Below are 24,842 nucleotides of genomic sequence, written 5' to 3'. Positions count from 1 at the left end.
AACCTTTGACCCCTGGTCTCCACTGTACTGATCTTGGCTAGGACTGCATCTGGGTTACCAGTGTCTTCGGCTAGAGTGGGAGAAAAAGCGGTCGAGGTTCTTGCAGGCACTGAAGTCTTGGCTCACTGAGCTGAAAGCATATGTGGAACTGGACCCCAGCATGTTGGTGCCTTCAAAAAAAGAGACAATTGGGAACGAGATGGGGGGAATCTATTTTTTAAAACTTGTACATTTATAAGCAATCATGCTGTCACTAATTCTGTTGCTGGCCGAGAAAGTTACGTGAATTTTAACTCCTTTTTTTTTTTGTTGCTGTATTTGCAGGAAGGAGAAGACAGGCAAGGGTGCATCGGGCACGGTCGCCGCTGTTTGAAGAGACTGACGTTATTCCTCTTGATATTCCCAAATGTTCAGAGGACTTGTTGGTGCCCAGCGAAGAGCTGTTGAGCATTATCGCTATTTATGAGGTGTTGAATAATTTTGGAACAGTGTTGCGTCTTTCACCTTTCCGCTTCGAAGACTTTTGTGCTGCACTAGTTGGTCAGGAGCAGTGCACACTGATTGCAGAAATGCACATTGCTTTGCTGAAAGCAATTTTACGAGAAGAGGATTCCTCGAACACCACCTTTGGTCCTGCTGACTTAAAAGATAGCATCAATTCCACATTGTACCTTATAGATGGGATGACGTGGCCAGAACTGGTACGGGCCTATTGCGAAAGTGACCGGGAATACCATCATGTATTACCCTATCAGGAAAAGGATGAATACCCATACGGACCAATAGAAAATAAAATCAAAGTTCTTCAATTTTTAGTGGATCAGTTCTTGACGACGAACATTGCCCGCGAGGAGTTGATGTCTGAGGGTGTGATCCAGTATGATGACCACTGTCGGGTTTGTCACAAGCTAGGTGATCTGCTTTGCTGTGAAACCTGCTCGGCTGTGTACCATTTGGAATGTGTGAAACCACCACTTGAAGAAGTGCCAGAGGATGAATGGCAGTGTGAGATCTGTGTGGCACACAAAGTGCTTGGTGTTTGTGATTGCGTGCCTGAAATCCAGAAAAATAAACCGTATGTTCGCCATGAACCTATAGGATATGACAGACACAGACGAAAATATTGGTTCTTGACGAGAAGGATTATTATGTAAGTATAATTTGTCACAATCCGTTATATTAATAGAGCATGAGCTAATTCAGATGATAAATATGTGATCTTGGTCAGTGTAAGTAGACCTCTAAATAAATTTGGCATCAGTGTTTAACAAGTTATATTTACATTTTTTTTTAAACGTAGATTTTGATTGAAAATATGCCCAAATTCCTTTTGGGTTGTTGATCCGAATTGCATTTCTGCAGAATAGTGAAGCAACATGCAGTTGCAACATGCTTCTGTTGCCATTTATGATGCATCGAGGTATCTGGTGGTGTGAATTAATTCATCTTCAGGTGCTGTGATATTTTGTTCATTTAAATAAAAAAAAAAGGGGAGGAGAACTGTATATTTAACACTGGCAGCATCGAGAAAATTATCATGGCATGATTTGTTCGAATGATTGCAAAGGAGTTCCTTCAATAATCTTTTGATACAATTCTATATTGATTCTTGTGTTTTCTTTCTGAAAAGCAGAAATCCATTTGGTTCAACCTCAAAAGCTCCAGCATAGCACTAATTGAGGGAGGCTTTGTGTCAGGATGACTTGCAAAAATAAAAAGCAACGAGATAAACATCCAGTTAATGATTTTCGTGGTGGTGGTTGAAATGTTAGCCATTGAAACTTGCACAAAAATTGATTTTTGTTTTAGCATACATTTCCAAATAAAACTGTCCATTTTGATTCAGAAGTTAAACTAAACCTCAAAGTTTTAAGTATAGTTCATGTGATCTTAAAGGTTTCATTTAGTTGGTTATTGAAGCCAAGGTGTGTTCTCAATTATGTTATACTCAAACTGGTAGCCTTGCTGAGAATTTTCCATTGAAGCCAAGCTGATTCTAATATCCTTCAAAGCTACATTTTGAACTTGCAGCTCTGGGGAGCCTCGTTGAGATATTAAACTAAGGTCCTGCATGCCTGTTCCGATGGATCAAGTGGACCTGGCATATTTGAAGAGCAGGAAGTTGCCATGTTGTCTTGGCCAACATATCTTCAACCACGACCACGCAAAACATTAACTGGGTGTTTATTTCATTGTTTTTTATGGGATGCTGCTCCCACTGAATGACTGTAAATACCTACAGTAGTCACGTAACTCCTTGAATGAATTGTTGGAGACACTTTCACGTGATAAGTCACAATTCACTATATATAATGTATGATGCAGCTAGTAGAACTTGAATTAGGTATATCAAAATATACTTTATTCTTAACTCTGAAAAATGTCCTTGTCTACATTGCCTTGTGCTTTCAGAATTCATTTGTTGACTGGGGGACTCGATTTATTTTTGAGACACTTTTTTTGTTGTTTGTCACCCTGATTTTCTCTCCTGCACCTTGCTCCCAGAAGGCACTGACTCCGACTATAGTGTTGTTCTCTGGAACCTTGCCTTGCGTGTCTTTGTGAGAGTCTAGGTAGTGGGTATTAGCAAGTAATTTGAACAGAGGCCTTGCAATCAAGCTTGATTCTGTCTGTTCCCAATGTCTGGACATGTTTTCTCGCAAGACCCACTGGATTGTGGTTAGAAGGGGTAACCTTGGACCAGTTGCTGAAGTCAAATTGCTGGTTGAGATTGGCTGACTCAAGCCAATCTAGATCACCTCGTGGCTTCGTATTCAAGATGCAGAAGTGTTTCTATATTTAAAAACTCTTATTGAGTTGCTCCTGTTCACAGAATTGTAGGCATGTATATTTTAACAGCTCATCCCATCTTTTTTTAATTCATAGAATAAATTTTAAGCCAGTTGGATACTGGTGCTTCAAGCAGCTGAGGCAGTGCGGCATCCCTTCAAACTAATATCCCCAAATAGTAAAGCTGTGGTGATGGGTTTACCTGTATTCTCATTATCTAAAAGACATTTTATGTTGATTTAATATTACAATTTGAAGAAATTTGATATGGTTTGCAATATTGAACAAAATGTTTCCTATTGGTAATTCATTCCTGCAGATCTCTCCAAAACTAAATCTCAAATGGTAAATTAAAAAAAAACACATTCAGAAAATATTGAAATTGCTGAATTAATTCAACCTGTGTACCACTTAAAGCTATCTATATTCTTGGGTGGATTCATGAGGTGTTAATGTGTTATAGTTCTGGCTGGCTGGTTCATTGGATGCTTCACTTGTAATTTATACAGTGCTATATCTTTGTGCTTTAAATGCCTCGTGGTAGTTTAAAAAAATATTTATGCAGTTTAATTCCTGGAGCCATCATGATGCAAAAATGTGTTTGTCATCAGCAACTTGCATTTATATAGTGCTTTTAACGTACCAAGACATTTCACAGGAGCATTATCAAACAAAATTTGACATCGAGCCGCATGAAATATTGGGACAGGTGACCAAAAGCTTTGTCAAAGAGATAGGTTTTAAGGATCGTCTTAAAGGAGGAGAGAGGCGGAGAGATTTAGAGAGAGAATTCCAGAGCTTGGGGCCGGGACAGTTTTAAGGCACAGGCGACAATGGAGGGGTGAAGGGAATCTGGGATGCACAAGAGGCCGAAATTGGAGGAACACAGCTAAAGAAGGTTAGAGATAGGGAATGATTTGAACACTAGGATGAGAATTTAACATTTGAGGAGTTGCTGGACCGGTAGCCAATGTAGGTCAACGAGCACAGAGGGTGACGGGTGAACTGGAGCAAAGCTTTGAATAATCTGAAGTTTATGGAGAGCGGAAGATAGGAGGCCAGCCAGGAGAGCACTGGAATTCTTTTAAAAATCACCTTTTATAAAATCACGTTATTTGGTCACGAGAGCCTGCTGTAAATTGCTGTCTGCCACAACACCACTGGCATTTAAAAAATTTGGAATTTGCGGTGGATAACCACGAAGTAACAACATTTGCCGCTACTGTCCCTTTGAAAATGACCGCAACTTCAGGATGTAGCGGATGTGCATCTAAATGCGGCAATCCTGAAGTTGAGGTCAGTCATTTACTGCTCCGTCACTGGCTGGCCCCCAGTCTATAGCCGGCTGTGTATCAGTCTAATCAGTGAAACTGAGGAAAACTTAGGCTTTTCTGCGGTAGTATCGCTGTTAAATACCCCATTAAATGTTAAGCCTTGTTGGAATAAGTGTAACTGGTGTTTTAACAGCGCATTGACAACTAAACAAACTTTATGGCCCTGAAAAACGAATTTTAATTTTGTCGTCAAATTTTTCCGTTGTGATTTATTTTTATGAAACTAAATTTTTAAATGTTAAATGTTAATATTTATTTCAGGTTTACCATATCCCTATGTGAGAGCACCAATCTTTGCTCTCTAACATTTTTTTAAAGTCGAGATAAAAGCAGGTTCTCATTTCCTGCTTCCCTGTCTGAGAATTCTGCAATATGATTGGCTGCTTAGACAGTTTGTTGGCGTCACAGTAGATTGCGTTCGGGATTCCCATTATATTGCACCAAAATCACTTGCGTTTCGAAAAAGCCAAACTTTTCACCACCGATATCGTGAGATCTCTTTGGGCAGCTTTCTTTGAGGCCAGCAGCGAATGTCTTTGCTTTGCCCCTGACCACACATTCTGGGTCACTATATATCCTTGAGTTTGGATGTATTCGAAATACTGCCTTCAGTACTGATGTATTAACACATCTTGGGCCTGAGATGATGTTGACATATTTGAGCTTTGCTCTTTCGGTTATGACATTTCCTGTCTCTGCTATTGTTTTGCAGCATACTACATTACAGTGCACATAATGCATGGTCTGCAAAGTTGAATTTACCTTATTTTGTTCAGTAGCCAAATACTGAGTGTGAGGATAACAGGTCTCAGTCTGAGAGTTTGTGGCTATAGGCAGGACTGTGTTTTTTTTTAATCTTCAGAATTGATGCAGCCAATTTCAAAGCCATCCGTAGATAGCAATATTTTTCACTCCAATACAAAAGCAATTTGGATGTGAGATTAGTTCTGTCATATGCACTTTCATGAAACCTGTGAATGAAGCAGCTCCTCCAGTATACGTCACAATTCTGTGAAAACGTTGAACGCTATATTTGCCCCCCCCCCCTCCCCCATGGATGTCTTGGCAATCAAAGGAAGTTGTATGCTCCTATTCTTCGTCAAAGTTGAGATTAATCGTCCTTTTTGAGGGGGATTATTTGCAGAAGTTCAGTTTTGAAATTGTAAACATGTATAAATACAGTATGAACCTGTTTTCATCCAGTAAATTGGGTCTGGGAGTCTATAATCTCTCTCACCGGTTTTTCACTTTCCCATCCAGTTGCTTTCTTGAGAAAAGATTTACACTTGGGATCCGATTATCACTGAAGTATCCTGCAGATACCCACTCAGTTATATTTTGCTGTTACATCTCCAGTCTGCATCCTAGGTTTGTTAGAACTAGTTTGAAGAAGCTGACGAGCCAGTGTCAGTTGTATACCCAGTTATAACCATACACAGTTATAAGAAAATACCTGATAATGAAGTGATTGAGCATCCTCAATTTGTTGAGCTCCAGTTCCTGTTATATCTGAACTTCCTCCGACATTGCTATGTAATGGGGAGGGATTTATGTTTTATCTCTGAACATCAGATTTTTAAAACAATTATATATATTTTTTTAAAAGTAAAATACTGCGGATGCCGGAAATCTGAAATAAACACTGAAAATGCTGGAAACATTGAGCAGGTCAGGCAGCATCTGTGGAGAGAGAAACAGTTGATGTTTCAGCTCGATGACCTTTCGTCTGAACATTGTGTCATGCTGTTGATTAAGAAGTAAAGTCTTTGTAAGTCATACAAACTAGGATGTCCCATTTTGAAAAAGAAAAATTTGCATTTATAAAGTGCCTTTCCCTAAGTGCTTTACAGCTAATGAAACCAATAACCAGATCAGTACCAGAGTGGTTATGTTACTGGACTACTAATGCAGAGGCCTGGGCTACTAATCAGTTGAGTTCAAATCCCACCACGGCAGCTGGGGAATTTAAATTCAGTTAATTTAAATAAATCTGGAATATAAAGCTAGCGTCAGTAATGATGAAACTACTGGATTGTTGTAAAAACCCATCTGGTTCATATCTTTTAGGGAAGGAAATCTGCCATCCTTACCTGGTCTGGCCTATATGTGACTCCAATGTGTTTGACTCTTAACTGCCCTCTGAATGGCCTAGCAAAACGCTACAAAAAGTACCTTCGCCACACAGACTACAGCGCTTCAAGAAGGCAGCTCACCGTAACCTCCTCGAGTGCAATTAGGGATGAACAATAAATGCTGGCCTTGCCAGCGATGCCCACATCCCATGAACAAATATTAAAGAAGTACTTCTTTTTGGAGTGTTGTAATGTAGGAAATTGTACTAAATTAGCTGGTTTCACTTGGGCCAGTAGTAAAGTACAATTGGTTGTAGCATCTCGAGCTTAGAAAGGTTAGAAAGGACAAAATCAGCCATGGTTCCCTCTGTGATGTTTTACAGAGTTGGATGGTATGCTGATATTTGCTGTTGAGATTCGCGCTTGTATAATGGCCAATTGAACCGAGTACTGGAAAGAAGCCACAAATTTTGGAACCATATCCAAGTGATGGAGTTGATATCAAGAGAGAGGAGAGAATTGGAAATGGGGGAGTAAAACACGCTGAAAAGCCCTTCTAAATTTTATCCAATCATTAAATGTCTTTTCTACTACCTCTGTCGCTGGATTCATTTTGAAAACAGATGCACGCAACTCCTTGTCTTGTTTATATATCAGTAAGAAGCCTAAATAACTTGACATGTCATCTTTGTCATGGGTGGAACCATGTTTGATTGTGTTTAAAACTGCAGGATTAGAAGCACTTGTTGCCATTCCACTGAAGTTGATGGTTTTCTCCCCCTCAGACTTTCCCCTTCACTTACTGAGTGCTGGAAACGGAGTCTGTATTACATGCGCGTAGAGTTATGATACAAAACTTCATAAACGAAACCTCATTTAGATCTTTTCTTTCAGGTGAGAATTGTATTCGACTCCCATTGCCACTGTTGGCCTGCAACGTATTGCTAGGAGATCCCCAGAGTTGAATTTAATTCTGATTTTATATCACTCCATTTGCCTTGTGTTCAGAATGAGCCTATTTTCCACTCAGCAACACATCGTAATGGTATTCAGAAGATAAGGAACTTGGGTGGCCGATGCTGCCAATCTGAGATGCAACATGTCGTTGCTCCAGTCTTGTACATTGTTGTGCCACCCTTCTAAACCAGATTTCAATCATGACGCATGTCCCACTGTAGATTAGCACACTTTTGTTTGAGTAAATTGTTGCTTTAATGTACCAAGCGATGGAACGGCTGGATGTATTTCTTATGGTTTTAATACACACTGGGTTCTTGATTTCAGCTAAAGTAGTCTGAGAGGAGCTGCATCCTGTCCCTTAATGCCTGCCACTCCGTGCACAATACAGAGCAGCTTTGATGGCATCGATGAAGATGTCTACAGCCGAGGCTGCCTTGCCTTCCTAGTGGAAGGAGAAGAGTACACTGAGGAGAAAACAGCTGAGCATGTTACCATTCTTAATTAAAATGGGAAATATAATTTTAACATAATTACTCCCTTTGGAATTTCCGCTTACTAACAAAGTTGGGTCCTGTCTGAGAGGTAAAACAGATGGTCCTTGGGTCCAATTTAATAATTCCTATAAATGTTGTGCAGTTGTAAAACATGCACATAATTACACTTGGACACTCTACTGACTGATTAGAAAAATCTATTGCTTCTATGGAGTTAGAGCAAAAGAAGGCAGTTAATACTTGGAGAGGGGTTATTTTGTGTGGCACTAAGCCTTGCAGGCCTAGGATGAGCCAGGTTTGATTTTTGGTCAATGATCTTTTATCGTAGCTGCAGCATCAGCAAGGGCATTCAATTAGCGTCATTGGCCCCAAGAAGAAAAATTGTCCAGCATACCCGCTCCCGATTTCTGTCTGCTGACCCATGAAATTGCCTGGTTATAGTGTAAGGACAGAATCAGACTCCTCTGTAATGCTCCCGCCTCTGCCCCCCTCAATAGTTGAACTGTGTGCCAACGCTTATTTGTCTAGACCAGGGATACTCACTAATTTGATTATGTTCTTCTTCTGTTATGTATAAGAGTAAATATTTCTTACTGCAATTATATAGGGCCCTGGTGAGACCACACCTGGTGTATTGTGTTCAGTTTTGGTCTCCTTACCGAAGGAAGGATATACTTGCCATTGAAGGGAATGCAACAAAGGTTCACCAGACTGATTCCTGGGATGAGAGGAATTGTCCTATAAGGAGAGATTGAGTAGACGAGGCCTATATTCTCTAGAGTTTAGAAGAATGCGAGGTGATCTCATTGAAAAACACAATTCTTACAGGGCTTGACAGGGTAGATGCAGGGAGGATGTTTCCTCTGGCTGAGGAGTCTGGAACCAGGGGTCACAGTCTCAGAATAAGGGGTTGGCTATTTAGGACTGAGATGAGGAGAAACCTCTTCACTCAGGGTGGTGAATCTTTGGAATTCTCTACCCCAGAGGGCTGTGGAGGCTCAGTCTGAGAGTATATTCAAGACCGTGTTCGATAGCTTTTTGGATATTAAGGGAATCAATAGATATTGGGATAGTGCAGGAAAGTGAAGTTGAGGTAGAAGATCAGCCATGATCTCATTGAATGGCGGAGCAGGCTCGAGGGGCTGAATGGCATACTCCTCCTTATTCATATGTTCTTATATTGAGAGCCATAATGATGGCCAGTAACCTTTTTTGAGAAGCTGCTGTCACAAGTTTAAAAGTAGATAAGTGTTTATTTTTAACAGTAATATGTGCACTACCTATATGTCTAATATATCCATAATCTTGCTTCTGTGCACATTTCCTGTCTACAAAATGAAACTTGTTATTGTCAACTTTCCCATTATAAATTTCTATGACCAGACTTGTAATGGAAATTACCTGTATAAATTTGTCACACTGTTATTATGCCCTCCCAGCAGTTTCAAAGCTGTAGGACTTCATTTATAAACGTGTGAAAATGGTGATGAATCAGGCCTGCCACACATTGTCCAGATGCAACTAAGAATCATGATGCCCAACTCGTCTCTTTCCCCCCCCACCCCTCCCCCCGGCACAGCAGCAACATAATCTCCTGGGAGAAGTAAATAAAGCAGTTTAAAAACCCTGGGCCAATTAAGGAGAGGGGAATCTGCAAAATTCCATGGCCTCGAAGGCAATCAAAATATGACCTTGAGGCACATTACCCAAAACTCCCCTCCCTTTTGTACACTGTAATTTCAGCCACAGCCAGGAACTTGTCCAGCTCCCTTTTGAATGCTTGCAGTGACTCCCCACTCACTGCACAAACCAGCACCTTGTTCCAAAAGCTGGGTGATCGTCGTGAAAATGAAAGCCTCCTGACATCTAACATAATTCTATTCTTGTGTAACTTGTACGCGTATCCTCTTTTTTCCAACTATTTAATTCACATAGTCTATCCACATGGACACAATCTAGATCCTTCGTTATCTTAAGGCAGTGATTGCTGCCAACGAAGTTGAAGTAGTTGTGCACGCGCAGACTAAGTGTTCTTTGGTTGTTCGCTTCGCAAATCACGGGCCGGGAACAGAGAAGGCCTTCGGGACTGTAGGAAAAAAAGCCAGGAACGGAGCAGGTCTTGGGGACTGTAGGAAAAAAGCCAGGAAGGGAGCGGGCTCTGTGGGGGAGAAAAAGCTGAAACATCATCAATATCAGCTTCCAGATTAATGTGCAATGCGCTTCTACACAGCCTCTGGTTGTTGGCAGCAGTCACTCCATTATCTTAAAGACTTTCAGCAAATCTTCCCAAAGTCTTTACTCTTCGAGTCAAATTCTTTCAGCCTCTCTCAGCCTACCTTGGTAACTAAGGACAATAAGTTGGTATCAATCTAGTAATCTAGTGGCCGTTCTCTGAACCTTTTCCAGAGCCTCTATAATCACCCACCAAGTGGGGGGACCAAAACTGGCACAGTATTCTAGATGAGGCCTAATCAAGATCTTGTAGAAGGACAATATAGTGCTTTTCATTTTGTATTGGATCGACATAACAATCCATCCTAATAGTTTATTTGCTTTTACTCTAGCCTTGGGACACTGGCTGTGAGACTTTAGTGAATCATGTACAATAACACTTGGATGTCTTTCTTGCTTGGAAATCTTTGGTTCGGAGCCCTCTGTGGTATACACGTGCTTCATGTTAGCCCTACCCAATTGCCAAGCATACATTTATTAATATTAAATGACACCTGCCAGACACAGGCTTATAGCACTCCTGCATCGCATCTAGATCGGATTGTAGTTATTTTTCAGCTAAGGTCCTATCAATTGCACAAATCTTCATTATTCCACAAAATTGCAGACGGTTCCCCAACGCTTTCATCCAGATCATTAAGATTGTAAAGAGCCACAATTCTAACACCAATACCTGTGGGACTCTGTGAGATGCTGGTCTCCACACATAAGCACAACCAATTCCTTACCCAACCAATTCCACAGGGCTCTTCCTTATTAAGTTACCTATTGTGTGGCACCTTGTCAAAAGCTTTTTAAAAATTCAATGTCTGTTGGCTACCTTCATCCACCAATGTGCGCTGGACCAATGATTCCCCTGCCTACTTAACCCTGCTTCACCTGGACTTCACTTAGTCTTGACTCGTCATTTGTCATGTGAGGGGTGATCGAATAAAATCATACAAATTTACAACACATTTAGCCCATCGTGTCTGTGCTGGCCAAAAACGAGCTTTCCAGCCTAATCCCACTTTCCAGCTCTTGGTCCAAAGCCCTGTAGGTTACGGCACTTCAAATGCATATCCAAGTACTTTTTAAATGCAATGAGGGTTTCTGCCTCCACCACACTTTTTGGCAATGAGTTCCAGACCCCCACCACCCTCTGGATTAAAAAAAATTCTCCTAAACTCTCCTCTAATCCTTCTACCAATTACTTTAAATCTGGTTATTGACCCCTCTGCTAAGGGAAATAGGTCCTTCCTATCCACTCTTTCTAGGCACCTCATAATTTTATACACCACAATTAAATCTCCCCTCAACCTCTGCTGTTCCAAAGAAAACAACCCCAGCCTATCCAATCTTTCCTCAGCTAAAATTCTCCAGTCTTGCCAACATCTTCGTAAATCTCCTCTCTACCCTCTTTAGTGCAATCACATCTTTCCTGTAATGTGACCAGAATTGTACGCAGTACTCTAGCTGTGGTCTAACTAGTGTTATGTACAGTTTAAGCATAACCTCCCTGCTCTTTTATATTCTGTGCCTCGGCTAATAGAGAAAAGTATTCCGTGTGCCTTCTTGACCACCTTGTCTACCTGTCTTGCTACCTTTAGGGGTCTGTGGACATGCACATCAAGATCTGTTCCTCCACACTTCTCAGTATCCTACCATTTATTGTGTATTCCCTTGCCTTGTTAGCCCTCCCCAAATGTATTACCTCACACTTCTCGGGATTGAATTCCATTTGCCATTGTTCTGCCCACCTGATATCTGGGTTTGTAAACCATTTCCTCCATACCTTTTTTTTCCCTTAATTTTCTGATAGTTCCTTTAGTCACTCCATACATGCTTTAATATAGCTAGCTAATCTGGTTAAACCCAATTTGGCAAACTGTATTGAGTTCTGGGCACCACACGCTCGGACAGATATATGTTGGTAATTCCTCCGAATTATACCGGGGCTAAAAGGGTTAAGCTGTGATGACCAGTTGTATAAACTAGGCTTGTATTCCTTTGAGTCTAAAAGATTAAGGGGTGATCTAATTGAAGTGTTCAATAAGATGATTAAAGGATTTGATGGCATAGATAAAGCAAAACTATTTCCTCTGGTGAGGGAGTCCAGCATAAGGGTTCATAACCTTAAAATTAGAGCTGGGCCGTTCGCAGGTGATGTCACGAAACACTTCTTCACACAAGGGACAGTGGAAATCTGTACCTCCTCTCCCAAAAAGCTGTTGAAGCTGGGAGTCAATTGAAAATGTCAAAACTGATATTGATGGATTTTTATTAGGTAATAGTATTAAGGGATATGGAACCACGATGGAGTTGAGGTACAGATCAGCCCTGATCAAACAGGCTCAAGGGGCTGAATGGCTTACTGTTGTATTTATATGTTCTTTAGTCTTTCCACAAAGCAAGAAGTTACATTTATGTAGCACCTTTCCTTGGGTGATCCCAAAGTACTTCACAGCCAATGATTTTTGGTGTCAGCTGTGGGATAAAAGTAGTTCAGGAGACCAGGAGAATTGCCCTGCTCCTCTTTGAACAATACTGTGGATTATTTTACATCTTGAAAAGGCTTTGATTTAATATTTCAGACTCGGAGGCAAGAGTGCAACCACAGTAACGCTGTAGGAAAAATAGATGTGCAATATGTTGTAAATTTGACTAATGCAATAGCTATTTTTTTTATATTGCAATTAATGAATGCGCTCAGCAGTTGATTTTAAACTTATAATCATTTGGACTGAGTTAAAATGTAAATTAAGTGTTCAGTTTTGTTTCGTTCTTCTATCTTTGACCATGCTTGAAATTCTTTACAGACCATGTAATATGCTGAAACATTGCTATTTTTAAAAAAAAATTGAACAAAAGGTTGATTCTGTTAGGGTGTTTTTATGTAATGGACTATTTCCTTTTTCTCCAAAAATGATTATTGCTGCACTGTTGGTTGTTACAGGCAGCTGCTGGCCTGTGATCGCAGTAACTACATTTGCATGTGGAGAGCCAATGACACTGATCATAAACTATGCATGAAGTGGAATAATTGAAAGTTCTTTCCAATTCTTGAGGTGTTGATTTTCTCTGAGGCAGTGTCTGGGCTAGATACTACAATGAATGCTGGTGTCCTGAGGCTACGAAGGATGCGAAAATCAGCAATGTTTTCTACTCTTGATTGTCATCCAAAGTGCGTTTATGGATGTTGGGTGCTGTTGCCACAGCTCTCTGGTGGTCTCCTGCTGTTTGTCAGGGCCTTCATGTCTGTACTGGCCTCTTGGGTAAAGCACTGTGAAGCTGCTGAACCTGTTAAGTGTCTGGCTTTGGGTGGCAAATGGGATAAAATCTTGTTCTCTCTTCCTCCTTTCCAAACAAATGAAGCTTTTAAATGGAAATATTAACTCCTTTTTTGTTCATTTTAAATTTGGTTATACAATAACCATCTGTTCAGTATAAACACAAAGAACAAACATTTTGTATCCGTTAAGCCACACGGCTGCCCAGCGATCTGGAGCCCCCGCGCAGACTGGTCACCAGCTTCTGAATGGAAAAGCTGCGCATGCACGGAAATACGAATGGGCCTCGCAGCCCGTTTTTATATATTTTTTAAATTCTAATTTATTCCCTCTTCTTGAAGACTGGATTCTCTTTTTATAGGCTTTTTAGGACTTCAGGTACTGAGTGCAAGTGGCCATTCTTCATGTGAGCCTGATTGTTGGCTACTGGTAAGGTATCACAGTGAAATTTAGTCCTGTACATTGTGTATTCCTTCCAGTTGGCGGGGTGGAGATCAGATCGTTTTTGGATGGTGGTCTGTTTTTCTTCTTTCCCATTCCCTCCCCCTCTTCTATGCTGCTCCGATGGAGATTGATTAACTCAGTACAGATCAGGGAAATAACTTGGCCCCCCACCACCTTTCGTGCTGACATGGTTCAGTACCACAGCAATCAATCCATTTTCCCACTGAGCTATTGGGGCCCCACATGTATGATTTATTGAGGGTCATGTTTCATGGTTCTGACAGAGTTTACACCTGAAACCTGGACCGTTTTCTATTTTGAAATGAAGAAGAACCTATTTTGTGTTTCCAGCTTTTGCTGCTTTTTATATCTCGCATTCAATACTCGGTAATTGTTAAATTTTTGCTGAATCGTTTTTGTCTCGGTTACTTAGTTTTGCAGTTGCTGTGTTTCATCGAACCTCTCTGGTCGTCGTGATGTTGTTGTAGTGAATAGCCAAAAAAGGTTAAATTCAAGGTTTGGATTTCCCTGATCCATTTTAATTTGAAACAGCTGTTTAGTGGATTGCAAAAGCAATTAGCTGTCACTGTAAATAGGGGAGAACAATTACTTTTTTTCTGACCGGTTGGAGCACTTCAGCTGGTCTAACCATTTGAAGTCTTTTTGCTGGGATGCCGTTCAGTGAGCAACTTCATTACCTCAGTTTCAAATGACCTTTCTTCATGTGTGTGCCAAAGTACTGAATGTTGAAATGGATTTTGACTGCAAGGGAGATCATGGCTGAAACATGTCCACTTCAGCAGAGTCACTGGACAGGAGTCAGGATTGAATAATACAGCAGTCCCTGACTGACTGACTACTTTTCATTTGTGTCCCTTCCCTAGCCCAAGATCTCACCCAGGCTAGACTTGTATCTGATTGTAAAGGTCCCAAGTCTAACCTGGATTAGATAAATTAATTCAGACCTGAAACCCCAGTTTCTGTGTACTGCCACCTTGCACCAGGATGCCTTTAATTGCAGGGCCACTGGGAGAGTTGCTTGGTGTTTAAAACACTTCAACCTTATTACTTTCATGATGACCCTTCTTCTTACTGGATGTTTTGAAAAGGCATATGATTGGTCCTGCAGAACTCTACTTCTCACTGTGCTCCATACCAGTGCCCGTTCCAGTTCTTTTTAGCTTATTTTAATCCAGCTAGCTAGCTAATTTTCCAATAATTACACAAACCTTGCAATTTGCCCCACCACTGTTTGACTGGTTTAAAATTTAGTGCTTTATGTGCCAATGCACTTTGAATATTGGGATAATGTTTACTGTCCCTTCCCCTCATATGTTCCTGTATCTACTGAGTCCCGAATATATTAACCTGAGCCTTAATATTTCCTTGAGTCTAGAATGATTTTCATTTGGTCTAGGAACCATGTAGATTCAATTCCTTAAGTTTCTTAAAACACGTTTTGCAGATCTGCAATTTGCAATTTGACTGCACTTGCAATTTGTCCTTGGCTGCCCTTTTGAGGGTTGGTACGAAGAGCTATTTTCTCCTCAATAAAATTTGTACTAAATCCATCTCCGAAAGGTTCAATTTATCTTGCTCAAAGTTCACTGCTTACATAGCATCTGCTTGGCCCAGTTGGTAGTACACTGAGTCAGAAGGTTGTGCCTTCAAGCCCTATTCTTGAATTTGAGCACTGGTTGATAATTGTAGTACAGTAATGGTGGGGTTGTGTGTGGTGTTATTCTTTGCACAAGACCTTAAACTGAGGTGCTGTCTGCCTGTTCAAGTTGCTTTAAGAATCCCTTAGTGCAGGGGAGTGGGTTGGAAAGAAAGGAGTTCTTGTATCTTTTCAACAATCTTTCCTCAATCAACACCACCACAAAGATTCTGATAATTCACTTCTTCACTTTGTGGGATCTTGCTGTGCAAAATAGCTGCCGCGTTTATCTACATAACGGCATTAATTGTATGTAAAGTGCTTTGAGACATTTTTGACAGGAGTTCTTAATAAATGTCAGGGCTTTCGAATAGAGCTTCTGTGGATCCTCTTATTGCTTTTTATTCCCATTTCTGTAGTCCTTCTAATATGTGCGTGCTGATTTGGCAGTGCAAAAGCTTCCTTGAAACCCATCTCTTTGACCAAGCTTCAGTTACCCCTCCTAATATCGCCTCCTTTGGCTCAGCAGCCAATTTTTCTCCTTGCATCTCTGAAGTACCTTGAAGTGTTTTTCTACATTAAAGGCACTGTATAAATAATGCAAGTTGTTGCAGTAGTACTAAGTCTAACTCATCAAACCAGTAGAAATTTCACTGGCAGGTAAAATATGCAAGCAGCCAAGTTATACTTGTTGCACACACTGGGTGGTGCCCCAGTTTTCTGCAAAACTCAAGTGCTGCTGAATCTCTCTGGCACGTACACCCTGGAGCTTTTGTGTGTACACTGGTGTAAGTTGAGGAGGAAAGAGCATCCATTGTATTAACAAGAATAACCTAGCTAATCTGAATGAGTTGCATGTGTTTTATTCATTCTAGCCAAATGCTTCCAACAGTGCAAGTTTAAAAAGTGGAAGGTATTTGGCAGGCTATCATCATGTTGGCATGTTTTTTTAATTGAAATATTCGTTAAAAGAAAATTTGTCAGTGGGAGGCAATTTTAAACTTAAACCATTACATTGTTATGAAATCAAGATGTCTGCTGCATGATACCAGGTAATAAAGATTTATTGTTGCGACAGTTGCTGAAAATCTTCAACAGAAATGGGTGCATTTCACTTTGCTATGCACCCAGCACATCAAATATTGACTAAGTTTGCTGATAAAGTAATAGCTCGGCTGGTAAAATAATTTCAAAACAACGTTACCGTAAGTGGGAGTGTTGGCAATGCAAGCTGTTGCAATGAATAAATTAGACTGGTGTAGCCTTTACTGTAGTTGTGTGAAATATTGTTGCTTTGCTATTGCAGAATGTTTGTTATACTTGTGATGAACACAAGAGGATTCATAGATTTGCAGTGTAGCAAGGAGAGTTGGTGGAATTCCTTGAGGCTGTTATTGGCATCGATCTGAACTGACAGTTTAAACAGTAAAGTCACTGTCTTTCTTTAAAAATAATATATCTAGTATAGAAATTTTGTGAATCTTCTGAATCTACCCACAACATACAACTACTCGCACTTACCCTTAAACATAGCAGTGTTCCAAGGTGCTTCACAGGAAGAGTTCGGGGAGGTAGCCAAAGGTTGAAGAGATTTCAAGGAGGTTTTTGAAGGTAGGGGATATTAGGGAGCATGGTGGAGGATTTTTTGGAGAGAATTTATGAAGCTTTGTCACTGATGGACAGAGGAGGTGAAATGCATCATATTTAAATTATTTCAAATTTTCCAAGATCCGAGTCACTTGCCAAGGAGTTGGCCTGGAAGGGTGGTGGGGGAGGGAGAGATTGGCTGCAGCAGGTCTTGGGGCAGTGTAGTGTGGCTCTTGGCTGATTAAGAACTCAGATTCTTTTAAAGTGTTGTAGCTTGTGTAACAGATCATCTAGGAATTGATTACATGGACTTTCTAGTTCTTCTGAAGCTTTAAGTCACTTTTTTGTCGCCCATAGCAACATTAAACACCAGGGATGAAAAGGCGTACCTTGTGTCCAGTATAGCTCTGAACCAATTGATCGCAGATACATTGTATAATGTATAAAGAGCTGCATTTGAGCAGCAAAAGAGCTTCAAGTAGGCCACACTGCAATATACCCACTACTTTCATAACTTCCTGGCTTTGAAGGATGTTGCATTGAACAAAACGGACCTTTACTTGGATGCATACTGCTGGGTCTCATCAGGGGACGTGTTATTGGGCAACTTTTTGGATTTGGGCATACTTTTTGATTTGTGTATACCATTTGGAAATAGCAGCATGCAGTGTAAACTAGCACTGATAAGTGCAAGAAAACTCAGTTATCTGCTGACAAACTGTGTTGCTCCCAAATGATATGTGGATTACTTAATTGTTCCTTGGCTGTCCCCAGCTCCCTGATGGCTTAATGTTATGCATTCTCTATCACAAGATGATGGTCTGCCATTGGCTGCAGTTTGATACAGGAGTTCTTCTAAGAACAAAATAGGGTTATGGGAGATGTAAGGGAATACAATAAGTACTTTGTGCATGCTTCTTTCTAGTATCCTTTTGTTCTATTAATAAACCCTGGTAAGTCTAATAAATAATATTGTATCTACCGTGTATTTTGCCTGTCTCTTTGCACATTTCTTTCTTGCGTGTACCAAATCACTCTAGTTCTTTTGAATATCCCTTTGGCCATCGTCTTCGTTTCGACAATGAACTGTTTGTTGTAAACTGAAGATATTAAAACATTACAAAGAGTTGTATGCAAATGGTTTAAACTTATCTGTACAATGTTTAAAATGCCTGTAATAATGTTGTCTATTGGAAGCCTGTGTTTATGTGAAAATCTCTAGCTTTGAGTTTACGCAGCTTCCTAGAGCTATCTGTTAACTGAAGAGGCTAAAACAGCTTTCAATATATGTAGTTCTTGGCTGAGCATGATTGTGTTCTCTCCTAATGTCGACACCGATATCCATCTGAGGTGGGAAATCAGACTAGTTTTTCCCCAGTCTAATAAAAAGACATACATTTATATAGTGCCTTTCACGACCACCGGACGTCCCAAAGCGCTTTACAGCTGAATGAAGTACATTTTGATGTGTAGTCACTGTTGTAATGTGGGAAACACGGTAGCTAATTTGCGCAAAGCAAGCTCCCACAAGCAGCAGTGTGATAATGACCAGGTAATCTTTTTTTTAGTAATAGAAACATAGAAAATAGGTGCAGGAGTAGGCCATTCGGCCCTTCGAGCCTGCACCACCATTCAATAAGATCATGGCTGATCATTCACCTCAGTACCCCTTTCCTGCTTTCATTCCATACCCCTTGATCTCTTTAGCCGGAAGGGCCATATCTAACTCCCTCTTTAATATATCCAATGAACTGGCATCAACAACTCTCTGCGGTAGAGAATTCCACAGGTTAATAACTTTCTGAGTGAAGAAGTTTCTCCTCATCTCAGTCCTAAATGGCTTACCCCTTATCCTTAGACTATGCCCCCTGGTTCTAGACTTCCCCAACGTCGGGAACATTCTTCCTGCATCTAACCTATCCAGTCCCGTCAGAATTTTATATGTTTCTATGAGATCCCCTCTCATTCTTCTGAACTCCAGTGAATACAGGTCCAGTCGATCCAGTCTCTCTCATATGTCAGTCCTGCCATCACAGGAATCAGTCTGGTGAACCATCGCTGCACTCCCTCAATAGCAAGAACGTCCTTCCTCAGATTAGGAGACCAAAACTGCACACAATATTCCAGGTGAGGCCTCACTAAGGTCCTGTACAACTGCAGTAACTGCTCCTCTACTCAAATCCCCTCGGTATGAAGGCCAACATACCATTTGCCTTCTTCACCGCCTGCTGTACCTGCATACCAACTTTCAATGACTGATGTACCATGACACCCAAATCTCGTTGCACCTCCCCTTTTCCTAATCTGCCACCATTCCATGGACTCTGGCTCAGTTGCTATGGATTGGAGGGTAGCTAATGTAACCCCACTTTTTAAAAAAAAAAGGGAGAGAAAACAGGGAATTATAGACCGGTTAGCCTGACATCGGTGGTGGGGAAAATGCTGGAATCAATTATTAAAGATGTAATAGCAGCGCATTTGGAAAGCAGTGAATGGATCAGTCCAAGTTGATTGAGGAATAAATATTGGCTAGGACACCGGGGATAACACTCCTGCGCTCTTTTTTTCACAATAGTGTCATAGGATCTTTTACTTCCTCCTTGGTTTAACATCAGAGAAAGACTGCACCTCCGACAGTGCAGCACTGCAAATCCCCTGGGAGGATAGATGCACAAACATTAGCGTCCTTGTCCAGGCCAACATACCCAGCATTGAAGCACTGACCACACTTGATCAACTCCGCTGGGCGAGCCACGTAGTTCGCATGCCAGACACGAGACTCCCAAAGCAAGCGCTCTACTCTGAACTCGTCCACGGCAAACAAGCCAAAGGCGGGCAGAGGAAACGTTACAAGGACACCTTCAAAGCCTCCCTGATAAAGTGCGACATCCCTACTGACATCTGGGAGTCTCTGGCCATCAACTGCCCTAAGTGGAGGAAGTGCATTCGGGAAGGCGCTGAGCTCCTCTCGCATCATCGCCGAGAGCATGCAGAAGTCCAGCGCAGGCAGCGGAAGGAGTGTGCAGCAAACCAGGCACCCTGCCCACCCTTTCAACGACTTATCTGTCCCATCTGTGATAGAGACTGTGGTTCTCATATTGGACTGTACAGCCGCCGAAGAACTCATGCTAAGAGTGGAAGCAAGTCTTCCTCGATTCCAAGGGACTGCCTATGATGATGACTCCCTCAGTACTGCACTGGAGTGTCATCAGCCTAGATATTTGTGCTCAAGTCACTGGAGTGGGACTTGAACCCACTACCTTCTGACTTGGAGACGAGGGTGCTACCAACTGAGCCACGGCTGATGAACAATTTTAAGTAGTATGGGAAGGTAGGAAAAAGAATTACCAAAGAAAGATTATGGTGTTGTTAAAGATTATGTAACTGTAGTTTGGAATCTAACACAGTTCTACTAATATAAGTAAAGCCATTTTATTTCTATCCATCTTGGTGCAATATGGGGAGCAGAGCTAATGGGATTGCAGATAGCTTGAGGCCACTGCTTCAGCCTGTCCTAATTTGATGTTTGCCATCTATTTGCTGTGCTTGGTAACCTCAGCCTGGATGCCAAAGTGCTCCTGTTTATATAAATTGATTTATTTTTCTTTCAGTGAGGAAGATAAAGATGATGAAAAGGATAAGAGAGTGTGGTATTACAGCTCAAAGGTGCAATTGGCTGAACTTATTGAATCTCTGGACAAAGAATACTGGGAATATGACCTCTGCAGAATACTGGAAGAAATGCGTGATGAAATTCATCGGCATATGGACATCACAGAAGACCTGACCAATAAAGTTCGTGGCAATAATAAATCTTGTCTCAGTGCAGCTAATGGTAAGTGAAGTTGACTTGAAGAGGATTGCTGATTTATGCCTGAAAATGGAGGTTGCTGTTTTTCTGTCATCTGTTACAGAATAAATAGAGGATGCTCTGTTGAACTGTTGAATACAGATTTGTTGTGCATTGGGGGAGAACCAAATGGCTTACGGACAAAGTTTGTCTGTAATAAATTGTGTATGCAGCGACTAAAATACTGAGTATTAAGCAGAAACAGAAAATGCTGCAAATACACGTTAGATCAGTCAGCATTTGTAAACTGAAGAAACAAATGAACTGTGCATGTGTAACCTTTGTCAGAACAGTTAATGAGCCTTTTCTCTTTGCTGATTTTGTACTCAATTTCAGCAGAGATCTCATCATTGCTTTTAGCTGTTATAACCACGATGGGCTGAATGGCCTCCTTCTGTACTGTAAATTGCTATGATTCTATGAACCAGTTTTACAGTCAGCAAATTTGAAACCTAGATTCATAATTCATATTAGTGTAAATGATGGAACATGAATGTTTTCTTAAAATCATACTTTCCACACTTAATTTTTTTCTCCCTTTCCTGCTACCATGAAGTCGTCGCCTTTCTTGGGTGCAGTTTCATTGGTGTTGGATGGTCCCCTGTACCCATCCTAAGTGCCCATTCTTAAAGCGTGAGCATTTACAGTGAGTGCCGGCAAGCAGTGACTCGCTATCCTTAAATTCACAGTTTCAGCAGGAGCTGCTGGATAACCATCAACTGGGAACCATGGCAACTTTGTTTCAGCTGGAGACCCTTCACCAGAGTGGCTCATAATGTTAACCTTTTTCTCAAATGGATCCAACATTTCTCAAATTTTCTGTTCTAGTTTCAGATACGTACACCTTTAATTGTTCCGAACATATCACTGCTCTTGGGGCTTTCACATCATTTATTTCATCTAGCCTGATCAGTGTCTGAACTTGAATTCAGTGTTGTGCAGGTGCAATGCCTCACTGCCTTAATGGAAGTTGTTGTCGCTTGCATTAGCGTTCTGCAACTCTTGGTTTAGTCAGCAAGATTTTGTAGACCTTTCCACACATTAATAAACAAGTTTAAAAAAAAAAATTCTGTGCAGTATAGATGTTTGAAGTGCATGAATTTATATCTTTTTTAAGCATTGTACCATGTGGCAAAATATTGTAGTTTTCTTCCATATTTGCTGTTACAAATCAATGATAGAAGTTTCTGTTCGTGTAAAATAACCTCTCGTTTGTGACTGTCCAGTAGTTTGAAGTAGCTGGCTATGGCTGATCTATTTTAAGCCTATTTCTATGGGTTGTTTTGTCCCCCTGCACCACGTAGCATTCTACTTGGAGAAAGCAAACAAAAGACTTCTACAGGCCTTTGTCAATGCCAGTTTTAACAAGGCACGGTGTCTTTGATTTAACAACAACAACTTGTATTTATATAGCACCATTAATGCAGTAAAACGTTCCAAGGTGCTTCACAGGAGTATTCTAAGATGAAAAAAATTGACCCAAAATTTATGATTTAAAAAAAAAGAAACTGTCCCTTTTTTGTTTCCCTGTTTCTCTCCCACGTAAAAACACGTCGCCAGTCTGTCGCCGCATATCTCTATTCTTCACCCACTTTCTTCCCCACCCTGAAATAATACCATCTCAGAGAAACATAGAAAATAGGTGCAGGAGTAGGCCATTCGGCCCTTCGAGCCTGCACCACCATTCAATATAGTCATGGCTGATCATGCAACTTCAGTACCCCATTCCTGCTTTCTCTCCATACCCCTTGATCCCTTTAGCCGTAAGGGCCACATCTAACTTCCTTTTGAATACATCTTACGAACTGGCCTCAACAACTTTCTGTGGTAGAGAATTCCACAGGTTCACGATTCTCTGAGTGAAGAAGTTTCTCCTCATCTTTGTCCTTAGACTGTGACCCCTGGTTCTGGACTTCCCAACATCGGGAACATTCTTCCTGCATCTAACCTGTCCAATCCCGTCAGAATTTTGTATGTTTCTATGAGATCCCCTCTCATTCTTCTAAATTCCAGTAAATATAAACCTAGTCGATCCAGTCTTCCTTCATATGTCAGTCCTGCCATCCCGGGAATCAGTCTGGTGAACCTTTGCTGCACTCCCTCAATAGCAAGAATGTCCTTCCTCAGATTAGGAGACCAAAACTGCACACAGTAGTCAAGGTGAGGCCTCACCAAGACCCTGTACAGCTGCAGTAAGACCTCCCTGCTCCTATACTCCAATCCCCTCGCTATGAAGACCAGCATGCTATTTGCTTTATTTACTGCCTGCTGTACCTGCATGTCTTCCTTCAATGACTGATGTACCATGACACCCAGGTTGCGTTGCACCTCCCCTTTTACTAATCTGTTACCATTCAGATAATCTGCCTTCCTGTTTTTGCCACCAAAGTGAATAACCTCACACTTATCCACATTATACTGCATCTGCCATGCATTTGCCCATTCACCTAACCTGTCCAAGTCCCCCTGCAGCCTCCGAGCATCCTCCTCGCAGCTCGCACTGCCACCTAGCTTCATGTCATCTGCAAACTTGCCGATATTACATTCAATTCCTTCGTCTAAATCATTAATGTATATTGTAAATAGCTGGGGCCCCAGCACTGAACCCTGCGGCATCCCACTAGTCACTGCCTGCCATTCTGAAAAGGGCCCGTTTATTCCCACTCTTTGCTTTGCTTCCTGTCTGCCAACCAGTTCTCTATCCACGTCAATACATTACCCCCAATACCATGTGCCTTAATTTTGCACACTAATCTCTTGTGTGGGACCTTGTCAAAAGCCTTTTGAAAGTCCAAATACACCACATCCACTGGTTCTCCCTTATCCACTCTACTAGTTGCATCCTCAAAAAATTTCAGAAGATTTGTCAAGCATGATTTCCCTTTCATAAATCCATGCTGACTTGGACCGATCCTGTCACTGCTTTCCAAATGCGTTGTTATTACATCTTTAATAATTGATTCCAGCATTTTCCCCACCACCGATGTCAGGCTAACTGGTCTATAATTCCCTGTTTTATCTCCCTTTTTTTAAAAAGTGGGGTTACATTAGCTACCCCCAATCCATAGGAACTGAGCCAGAGTCCATGGAATGTTGGAAAATGATTATCAATGCATCTACTATTTCTAGGGCCACTTAAGTACTCTTGGATGCAGACTATCAGGCCCTGGGGATTTATTGGCCTTTAATCCCATCAATTTCCCGAACACCATTTCCTGACTAATAAGGATTTTTCTCAGTTTCCCCCGTCTCGCTAGACCCTCGGTCCCCTCGTATTTTCGGGAGGTTATTCGTGTATTCCTTAGTGACGACAGAACCAAAGTATTTGTTCAATTGGTCTGCCATTTTCTTGTTCCCCATTATGAATTCACCTGATTCTGACTGCAAGGGACCTACATTAGTCTTCACTAATCTATTTCTCTTCACACATCTAGAGAAGCTTTTGCAGTCAGTTTTTATATTCCCTGCAAGCTTCCTCTCATACTCTATTTTCCCCCTCCTAATTAAACCCTTTGTTCTCCTCTGCTGAATTCTAAATTTCTCCTAGTTCTCAGGTTTGCTGCTTTTTCTGGCCAATTTATATGCCTCTTCCTTGGATTTAACACTTTCCCGAATTTCCCTTGTTAGCCACGGTTGAGCCACCTTCCCTTTTTTATTCTCATGCCACACAGGGATGTACAATTGTTGTAGTTCATCCATGTGATATTTAAATGTCTGCCATTGCCTATCCACCGTCAACCCTTTAAGTATCATTCTCCAGTCTATCTTAGCCAATTCATGTCTCATACCGTCGAAGTTTCCTTTCTTTAAGTTCAGGACCCTCGTCTCTGAATTAACTGTGTCACTCTCCATCTTAATGAAGAATTCTACCACATTACGGTCACTCTTCCCCAAGGCACGACCAGATTGCTAATTAATCCCCTCTCGTTAGACAAGACCCAGTCTAGGATGGCCTGCCCTCTAGTTGATTCCTCAACATATTGGTCTAGAAAACCCATCCCTTATACTGTGGAAATCCTCCTCCACAGTATTGCTACCAGTTTGGTTAGCCCAATCAATATGTAGATTAAAGTCACCCTTGATAACTGCTGTACCCTTATTGCATGCTTCTCTAATTTCCTGTTTGATGCAATCCCCAACCTCCCTACTACTG

At 41.2% G+C, this 24,842-nt stretch overlaps 1 protein-coding gene across 11 annotated transcripts in view; it reads left to right on the top strand.

Moving 5' to 3' along the window:
• Positions 1 to 24,842, top strand: part of bptf (bromodomain PHD finger transcription factor) — a 144,573-nt gene that overhangs the window by 15,879 nt on the left and 103,852 nt on the right. For all 11 annotated transcript variants that reach the window (XM_070857879.1, XM_070857881.1, XM_070857880.1 and 8 more), the window contains exons 2-3: positions 325 to 1,150; positions 20,451 to 20,674. In XM_070857879.1, coding sequence (XP_070713980.1) covers positions 325 to 1,150; positions 20,451 to 20,674 — 1,050 coding nt within the window. The remainder of the gene's footprint in view (positions 1 to 324; positions 1,151 to 20,450; positions 20,675 to 24,842) is intronic.

The sequence above is a fragment of the Pristiophorus japonicus genome, chromosome 16 (assembly GCF_044704955.1).
Source record: "Pristiophorus japonicus isolate sPriJap1 chromosome 16, sPriJap1.hap1, whole genome shotgun sequence".
Classification (NCBI taxonomy): domain Eukaryota; kingdom Metazoa; phylum Chordata; class Chondrichthyes; family Pristiophoridae; genus Pristiophorus; species Pristiophorus japonicus.
This window is presented reverse-complemented; position numbering and strand designations above follow the sequence as displayed.